Source organism: Sinocyclocheilus anshuiensis, unplaced genomic scaffold (assembly GCF_001515605.1).
Source record: "Sinocyclocheilus anshuiensis isolate Anshui unplaced genomic scaffold, SAMN03320099.WGS_v1.1 scaffold2090, whole genome shotgun sequence".
NCBI classification, from domain to species: domain Eukaryota; kingdom Metazoa; phylum Chordata; class Actinopteri; order Cypriniformes; family Cyprinidae; genus Sinocyclocheilus; species Sinocyclocheilus anshuiensis.
Window position 1 is genome coordinate 42,562 of NW_015560626.1, and position 9,689 is coordinate 52,250.

General features: G+C 36.0%; 2 protein-coding genes across 3 annotated transcripts in view; both read left to right on the forward strand.

Annotated features, from left to right (window-relative positions):
- Window positions 1-4,751, forward strand: part of LOC107681985 (solute carrier family 25 member 33-like) — a 9,871-nt gene extending 5,120 nt beyond the window's left edge. Inside the window, exons 3-7 of the mRNA XM_016478381.1 lie at window positions 848-925; window positions 1,804-1,904; window positions 2,034-2,100; window positions 2,701-2,981; window positions 3,847-4,751. Of these exons, the coding sequence (XP_016333867.1) occupies window positions 848-925; window positions 1,804-1,904; window positions 2,034-2,100; window positions 2,701-2,981; window positions 3,847-4,049 (730 nt within the window). The 3' untranslated portion in view covers window positions 4,050-4,751. The remainder of the gene's footprint in view (window positions 1-847; window positions 926-1,803; window positions 1,905-2,033; window positions 2,101-2,700; window positions 2,982-3,846) is intronic.
- An 875-nt stretch (window positions 4,752-5,626) lies between these two features.
- Window positions 5,627-9,689, forward strand: part of LOC107681977 (transmembrane protein 201-like) — a 12,823-nt gene continuing 8,760 nt past the window's right edge. For both annotated transcript variants that reach the window (XM_016478372.1, XM_016478374.1), the window contains exons 1-5: window positions 5,627-5,835; window positions 7,014-7,134; window positions 7,696-7,884; window positions 8,463-8,642; window positions 9,086-9,438. In XM_016478372.1, coding sequence (XP_016333858.1) covers window positions 5,726-5,835; window positions 7,014-7,134; window positions 7,696-7,884; window positions 8,463-8,642; window positions 9,086-9,438 — 953 coding nt within the window. In that variant the 5' untranslated portion in view covers window positions 5,627-5,725. The remainder of the gene's footprint in view (window positions 5,836-7,013; window positions 7,135-7,695; window positions 7,885-8,462; window positions 8,643-9,085; window positions 9,439-9,689) is intronic.

Sequence of the window (9,689 nt, forward strand, 5' to 3'; positions counted from 1 at the left end):
TGTGCTGTGATTGGTTAGCTGGGCCAGTGTGTGTTGTGATTGGTTAGCTGGACCAGTGTGTGTTGTGTTTGGCAGCACTCGGCGCCTGGTCGGGAAATGTCATGCCCCTTACCATAGCCGCCTGCGAGCTTCAGTGTAAATATTGCGTCAAAATCAAATCAATTTGAGCGTGATTTAAACCAGGATAATTGTAACCACTCTAAGTTCGTCTGTCTTGGGAAAGCTAGCGTGTCTCTGACATAGTGATAACACTCGTTGCCTTCTCTAGTGCAGCTCAACCAGGTCTCGTCCCATTCGTCGGTATTTGTGATATCACAAATCCCGGAAAATATGTGTTGTAGTCCAAATGAGTCGTTCGTTGTAGTTTTTGAAAAGTGTTAAATAAGATATCTCCTTTTGAAGTGGACTTTGAGCTTTGTAACTTTGCAGCAGACCTTTTTTATGCTCAAACAGCAACATTACAGACTAACTAAAGTTGAAAAAGTGAAAAAGCATAATAGGACCCCTTTAAGGAAAAAGTGTTGAAGTAGATGTTTGAATGGAAGTGATATGTGATGTATTGTCAACCTGTAATGACAAAAATAACTTCTGGAAAGTCACTTTGTGAGAAGCATGATTCATTAGTCAACATTCAGTATTTATCTGATAAAGAGGGGTTGTTTCATATGGGTGGCTTATAAAGGAAATGAATACAGGTATGTGTAAAGGTGTCACTAGTTGTGCAGCATAATTGCAGTGTTCAAAACAAGCTGTGTAGGTGGATTATAAACTGGTCTCGTGCAGTCTGACTGAAATGCCACACAGTAGTGTTACATCTGTCTAAATCTCATCTCTCTGTCCTCATCAGGTCAATTCTAGAGAAAGAGGGACCAAAATCTCTATTCAGAGGATTGGGCCCAAATCTTGTTGGTGTTGCACCCTCAAGGTAATGGTTCAATTGGTTTTTGTCCAAATCAAGGTTAGATTATAAATTATCCACTCTACAATTTGTTATGCATGCATATATAATATATACATGAATGTATACTTAAAAAAAAAAAAAAAGTATATTAAAAAATATATTTAATTTTTTTTTTCTATCTAACAATAACAGTGCCTTTCCTTGTAGCATGAATTTTGAATTGAGGAAAAAAGAAGTTGGTGAAGGAGTTGTCACTTTTTTTCCGTATGCATATTCACAATAATAATACTGTAATATACAATAATAAAACTGCAATGTAATTGTATACTAAATTTCTCCATAACAATACCTGTACCTTTCCTTCTGACTTTTGTTTGAATTAGGAAAAGTAGTTGATGTTTAGATAAGGTAAAAAAAAAAAAAGTGACAAAATTCTTATAAATAAAGAAATAAGAAGTATTGTTAATTTATTTCTTATTGAGAATTTTTTTTCCTCAGGAACAATAACCATACATTTCTCATGTTAGCTTACTAAATTACATTCAAATTAAAATGACTTATAAGCAAGCTAGAATTTTTTTCTTCACTCCTCTAGGATGTACTTATTCTGTGAAAATGCAGTCATTGTTTCCCACAGTCATCATGGCATTAGATCTGGGTGCTTATTCAGCTCTTTGTGCAGTTTGTTCCAGACATTCAGCACAGAGAACGGACTGCACTGTCAGGAACTCTCACTGCAAGCTGTTTGGCTTGATAAAACATTGGCAGCTTTTCAGTGCAAACAGCCCTTTTTCATATTAAAATGAACTCTGCACTGTCATGTGTGGAGAGAGGAAGCAGGGGGTGTCGAGTTCAACAGAGTAAAGGCACTGATATTCTGTTCTCCTTCTGTTCTTCTTCAGGGCGATCTATTTTGCAGCTTATTCGAAGTCAAAAGAGACTTTCAATGGCATCTTTGTCCCAAACAGTGGAATTGTCCACATGTCCTCGGCTGGCTTTGCAGGTGATGCCTTAAGGTTTTTAAAAGAACATTTATGCAACATTGCAGATAACATTTCTCAGAACTGTTTGATGCTTTCAAAGAAAGTGGGTGTTTGAATTGCTAATTGCATTGTTTTTTTGTTTTTTACAGCATTCGTCACAAACTCCCTGATGAATCCCATCTGGATGGTCAAAACAAGAATGCAGCTTGAGAGGAAGTATGTTAATGTTGTAGACTTTCACCCTGTTTTACTCAATAGGGAACTTGCATGAGGGCATGACACATCTGTATCAGACCCTTGAGTTGTGGCCCTTTTGCGTGTGACGGTAACACATCCCCAGATACCGTGAGGGGAATGAGTTTTCTTGGAGGGGGGCGGGGGCGGGGGGTGTACAAAGTATTAGCACTGTCTCTCTGTTACGCAAATGTCATGATGATTAGCATGTGATCCAATCTGCTACAGTGCAAATATCCACCTTGACGCAGCCGTCGGGGCTTAGCAGGCATGTTCTATATTTGCGCTATCAAAAGCGCCAGCAGTAAACTGCTAGAGTCAGATGAGAGAAGTATGTCAGATGGTACAGTCTGAAAATAGTCTGGCATTTAATTCTCCCTCCCACTCTACACGCAAACCACATTGTGCAATGCAAATTAAAGTTGCAAGTGAACCTTTCAAAATCTTTGACCTTGATTTTAGTATTCAGTACCTAAACTAGGTTTTGAAAGCAGAACTGTTAGCTCCGAGTTAATGGTGTTAAATTCGACATTCTTGAAATTTCTTCCTGATCACCTGACCGACTGTCTCTTTGTCCTCTAGGGCACGTGGGGAGAAGAAAATGAATGCGTTACAATGCGCGCGGTACGTGTATAAGACGGAAGGTATGCGAGGTTTTTACCGGGGCCTGACGGCGTCGTACGCTGGCATTTCAGAGACCATGATCTGCTTCCTTATTTACGAGACGCTGAAGAAGTACCTAGTGCGGAGTCGATTCACCACGCCTGACACCGACACAGAAAAAGGCGCTTCAGTTTTTCTGGGCCTCATGGTTGCTGCTGCATTTGCCAAGGGTTGCGCCTCCTGCATAGCTTATCCACATGGTAGGTTGTTATTACCTGTCAGTCAGTGTAAAGTCTAAAGATAAACATAGATTGCATCCTCTTTAGCACTAAGACCTGCACTTTTATGACAGGACTTGGAGTGCATGAGAAATACAGTAAAATCACATTTTTATAGTTAAAAAAACAAGTTATTACAACAACATGCAGTTATTCATAATGGGATGAACTGCTAAAAACACCTGCAAAGTTCTTTTGAACTTGTTCATCAAAAAAAAAATCAGTTTCCACAAAATATTAAGAAGCACTTTTTTCAATATTGATAAGAAATCTTAATAAAGCATAAAACAAGCATAATAAATAAGCATAATACAATGATTTCTGAAGGCTTGTGTGACACTGAAGACTAGAGTGATGGCAAATTCAGCTTTGTCATTACAGGAATTTACAGGAATAAATTACATTTTAAAATATATTACATTAGAAAACGGTTATTTCAAATTGCAATAATATTTCACTATTTTAATATTGATGTATATTTTTTTTTATCAAATAAATGCAGCTGTGGTGCGCATAAGAGACTTCTTTCAAAAACATTTAAAAAATCTTACCATCACAAAAATATTTGAATGGTAGTGTATAAATATATACATTTAAAGAAAAGACCAACAAAAATTAAAAACCTTAAAAAAAAATTACATGTAGATATTTATACACTACCATTCGAAAGTTGGGGGTCAGTAAGATTTTTTAAAAATCATGCTTTTATTCAGCATGGATGCATAAATTTGATCGAAAGAGACAGAAAAAAAAAAAAAACTTTTACAAAAGCTTTCATTTAAAATATTAATAAATAATCTACGTCTTCTCATTTTTAATGACCAACCTTTCTTGGTGTGTTTTCCAGAGGTAATTCGGACAAGACTAAGAGAAGAGGGAAGCAAATACAAGTACTTCTTTCAGACGGCGCGCCTTGTGGCGGTGGAAGAGGGATACGCAGCTTTTTACAGAGGACTCATTCCACAGCTCATCAGACAGATCCCCAACACAGCCATAGTGCTGTCCACCTATGAGCTCATTGTGCATCTGCTGGGTGAACCCTCCAAATGAAGCTGAACACTAAAATCACAAAGATACTTTTGACCAGTGGACAGAAAAGAATCCATTGTGAACGGGGGATGTTTATTTGAATTACCCAAAGACTTTAAAGAGCTTTTTTTATTTTGCGTTGACTGCATATGTTATCAGAACTCTTTTGCTTGTTTGTGTTATGTAAATGGCGCATATTGCATAGCTACTCCAAGATGTTTATGTATACTGTATCAGTGTACAGCAAAAAGTCATCTGAATATACAAATAGTGCTTTTAAGTTAACTAAATTATTCTTATTATAAGTAGCAGCGTTTTTTGTTTTTTGTCTGTGGAATTCTTTGGATCTATGATATGGTGCGTGTCCAAGAGTTTTGGAGTTAATCCGGGTTTTATTATGAAGTTCTTGGAAGGAATGCAAATGATACTGTAATGGGGGCGTAAGATAGCTTGTTAGGAGCCGATAAGCTCACGTTGCAATATTTTGTAACACTTTCCTGCTTCATGACAGCTAGTAGCACTGGAATCTGACCAATCAATTCCATTCACCTCTTTACTAGAAACCTATCTGTTTACTGTGTTAAGTTGTTCATCTTTTACAGAAAATGAGGGCCTTGATGCATATGCTGCTGTTGGTTTAATAAAATAAATTATGGAAGTTATTTTTTTGTTGTTGGAAATGCACAGATAAAATGAGCCACGTTAATAAATATACCTTTTTAAGTCCGTTTGGATGAATTTATGATTGTTAGCAAGACTTTGAAAACAAAGGTAGGAGTCAATAATCCCAGGATCCCAGCTGTTTACGTGAAGGTTCCAAAACATGAACAAAGAACATGATCTTTGAGCCTTCTAGTAGATGATGTATTATCTCTTGTGCCACAATGCTGTACAAAGTGAGAGGCATGTAAGAATCAGTTGTTATGTTGAAGATAATGATTAAGTAATGTCAACATACGTGTTTTTAAGCATGTTATCTTATGTTAATTACGATTCAACTTGTGATTACTGATAATATTTTGTACACAAACTTTAAGGTGACTGAAAGATGAGAATCCACTGTTCAGGGAAAAAAACTTTAAGTTTTTAATGTTGTAATGCCTTAGTAAAGCTTGTGAATGGCTGTTACATACGTTGCCTCAAGAGGGCAGGTGTATACCATATAAATCTGCTTCAGTTCACTTTCTTGAACCAGCAAAATTGTATTTATGGAAGGCACGGCGTGTAGCAGCAATTACAGCAAAGTACTTTCTGCAAATTTCAGAGTAAACCGAGATAGAACACAGATAAAGCTAATGGTTTAATGTTAAAAAAAGATGAATGAAAAATGCAAAATGTACAAATAATAAAAATAGTGCAAAAATGAATTACTGAAACAGGTATGGAGTGTACAAAAATATTTTTAATTTAAGAACAGATAACATGTTTGTTATTACATTGTTTAATTATAAATGTATATTTTACATTTGAATGTTTTATATTTTACTATTTGATGTATATAATTAACAAATAATTATTTTACATTATTATTATTATTTTCCGGTTAGAAGTGCAACTTTTATTTTGACAGCCCTTGATATCGCTCTCATGACCTGGATATGGCCATGTTGTAGATTGATGCGCGCTTCTGTTGCCGCATGCACTACTCAGCGTGTGGTTTCTTGTGAATAACACTACGGTCAATATCCCGTTTTGCAATGGAGGCGTTTAACCAAATATTACTACAGTACCCGCCATTTGTAGTTGGCGGTGTCGGAGCAACAGCGATCGCTGCAGGAGGAGCGCTGATCTACAGAATTGCAACCAGGTATTGTGTCCCTGCCCATAAGATGTCGCTGGGCCTCGTATAACTGACATGAAAGTTGAGCTAGGGCTACGGAAAAACACTGCACTTTCTCAAGGTTTCCTATATAATGAACATAAATTGGCAGTAGTATTTTAAACAGTTCGTCCGTGAAAAATCCTTGCGCACGCGCGGAGCTATTGAACGGCGCGCGCTAACGTTATACAAACAAGCGCGCGAGATTTCGTAAAATGGCTTAGGCATGTCTGTCTCTGGTACTTAAAACATACCAAAATTCACAGTTATATTAGTATTTTTCACCAAAAATAACATAAGTATTACAGGTATTGTTATTTCTGTAAATCAATGATTAATGTACTAATTCCTTCAGTGTGTTCATTCATCTTTATTTGTTGATAGCAGTGGTGGTTTAGCTAATGACACCTATTCCAAGTACGTTAATTGTTATTTTGACAGATAACTAATTACCTCGGAAAAGATTAATTTCTATCAAAATGATGCGTATAATGCTAGACTTAAAGCAAAAGTGGACGTGAAGATCCCAACTTCTCTTACTGGTTTTACACAAAAGCTGTGATCTTATATTAAATAAATCAGTCATATTTTGTCTCGTACAAGGTATTCATTTACATCATTTAATAGGCTGTGGAGTAGTAAGATACGTAATTCATGTCCAGGATTTTAGTTCTTTTAAATTTCTAAGTAATATTAAACATGCCAGCACTTGTCTTAATGTGGATGGACGTTATCATCTTTTATAATGTCACAGGCTGAGTTTATTAATGAATCAAGCCTCTATCAGCCTGTAAATAGAAACTCTATTCATGCTACTGTTAGGTAATCAGTCTCAGGTCCTGAGGCATCGATTGTGCTGTCTGGAAAAACAAAATCTCAGTTTTACATTAGATTCAGTGCTCAGGCTTTACATTAATTTCCACTGAATATCTTGCATGTTCCATGGAAATTGATACAACCAAAAACACTGCCGCTTGTAGTCCTAGTTATTAGACTGCAGGATTATTGTCTGTCTGCAGAACAGGCCTGTGACCTGTTAATTGAGAACCAGTGTGATGGTCTATCGGCTCAGTGTTAATGGGAGTATTGTATTACAGTTGTTTTCTGTTATTAATGCATGGTAATTTGCAGCTGTGCTCCTAAATCCAACCCTTTTTATTCGACAGGAAAAAACCAACTCATGTCAAAGTGAATTGTTGGTTCTGCAATCAGGACACAATTGTCCCCTATGGGAACAGAAACTGCTGGGATTGTCCATACTGTGAACAGTATAATGGCTTTCAGGAGGTATTGATTTTATGTTTATAAGATTTGTTTGTTGTGTCTCAAGATAAAGGTTTTGAAAAGACAAAAATATTACGTTACATGTGTTTATTTATACACTACCTTTCAAAGTTTGTGCTAGGTAAGATGTTTTTTTAATGTTTTTGAAAGAAGTCTCATATGCTTACCAAGAATGCATTTATTTAATTAAAAATACATTAAAAACAGTAATATTGTGAAATATTATTACATTATAAGATAATGTTTTGAAATGTAATTTATTACTGTGATGGCAAAACTGAATGTTCAGCGATCATTACTCCAGCCTTCATTATTTCAGAAATCATTCTAATATGCTGATTTGGAAATATGAATTATTAATATCATCAATGTTAAAAACAGTTGTGCAGCTAAATATTTTTGTGGAAACAAATTTTTTTCAGGATTCTTTGATGAATAGAAAGTTCTAAAGAACAACACATTTTCTATGTTTTATTACTGTGTTGCTGACGCAGCTTTTGGATATGTTATAAATGTACATTTAGTCAGTGTCAAGCAATTGAGTTTTTGTGCTTGTTTTCATAGAACGGGGACTACAACAAACCCATTCCTGCTCAATACATGGAGCATCTCAACCATGGCATTTCGGCCGGTGTCCCGGAGTCACCGAAGACCCTGCAGTGGGTCAACTGTCAAATGCTTCTGTGCAAGAAGTGCAACAACAACCAGACTCTGAAGATTAAACAGCTGGCCTCGTTCATCCCCAGGGATAATGTAGGTTTATAATTCACCCATTTAATCTCTTAATTTCAAGACGGCCAAGGTCTAAAGCTCGTTTCTGAATAAGATTTGCTTTTATGCATTTTATTAGTGCTGTCAAACGATTAATCATATGATTAATCACATCCAAACGCATAATATATGTGTGTGTACTGTGTATATTTGTTATGTTTATATAAATAAACACACACACGTGCAGCATATATTTTGAAAATATTTACATATATCATATATAAATATATTTAACATAAACGTAACATATTTTTCTTAAATATATACATGCATGTGTGTGTATTTATATATACATAATAAATATACATAGTACACACACATATACAATGTAAACAAAAACTTTTATTTTGGATGCGATTAATCGTTTGTCAGCACTACTTTTTATACACTTTTTGAGGCAAAATGTCATAGATTAAATATGCCATTCAGTAGGCATCTAAACATACTTGAAAGTCTAATTTATTTGAGCTAGAATTTTTTTTAAATGTGAAAAGCATCAGCTCAAAAACAAGTATCATGCATTTACAAATTTTAATGCACTGTGTTCACCATAATGGCAGGAAAACTATGATGAGGAGATTGAGGTATATAAGCACCACCTTGAGCAGACCTACAAGTTGTGCCGGCCGTGCCAGACGGCAGTGGAGTACTACATCAAACACCAGAACCGACAGCTGCGGGCTCTACTCTTCAACCACCAGCTCAGACGCAGTCGGGATGCTGATAAAGCCTTTATTAAGGTGGTGATCTCTATATAAGCCACAAGACTTGACATGAAAAATATAGAAGATTCCACTTTTGTAGCACTCTGAAGTTATGTTCTAGAAATCTAAGAGATTGATTAAGTGCTAAGGGCTTGACATGGAAAAATTGCATTGAATTTAGATGTTGCCCAGATAAAACTGCAATTTTACTACAACCTAGGTATCGTTTGTTACATGTATCATGTGTGATTAATGACCAGTATGTTACTAGTGTTTTCTTAAACCGCTGATAAATGTGTGGAATTGATTGCCAGAGATAAGAAAAGACTTGTTCTCTCTTGCTTCTTTTGTGTCCTGAGTATTTTATTGTGCAGCTACTGTTGATTCAAGTTTAGTTTTTAATCAAGCTTGGCATGCAAGTATCAAAAGCTATTCCCATATCAAGTGATCTTTCATTAATTTTTTATCCTTTTCTTCAGAACACCTACTCACTCGCCACACCAGCCTGGTTGATCTTGCTCAGAGTCCTTGCGTTTTTAGCCTGTGCCTTCCTTGTAGCTGTGGCTTTGTCTGGATCTGGAGATGTGGCCTCCTCCATCTCGCGGACATTAAGCGGAGGAGTCAACCCACCTAAACGCCCCCTCCAAAATGACAGTGAAAGCAAGGCTGAGGAGGGCAGCATGATGTGGGATGATCTGGTGGGTCTTCTGCCGGAAAAGGCTGTGGAGAACGCTCGACTCGTCTGGCAGTCCGGAAGTGACCATCAGATGGCCGTGGCTTCTGTTGGTCTCCTAACTTGCATCACAGGTGTCTTAATGGCAGGACCTGTCAGGTGAACCAATTAAGTTATACCTAATTTATTTCATGAAAAAATACATTTACCAAATTGTACGTATTTTTACATTTATTTTACATTTTATGCAAACATATTTCAGAATGTGAAATAGATAAATATATTTTCTAAGTAATGTATGAATAAATGTGTGTGTGTATATGTGTATATTTTTATACATACAAATATTTATTATCTATAATATATATATATATATATATATATATATATATACATATATATAAACATTA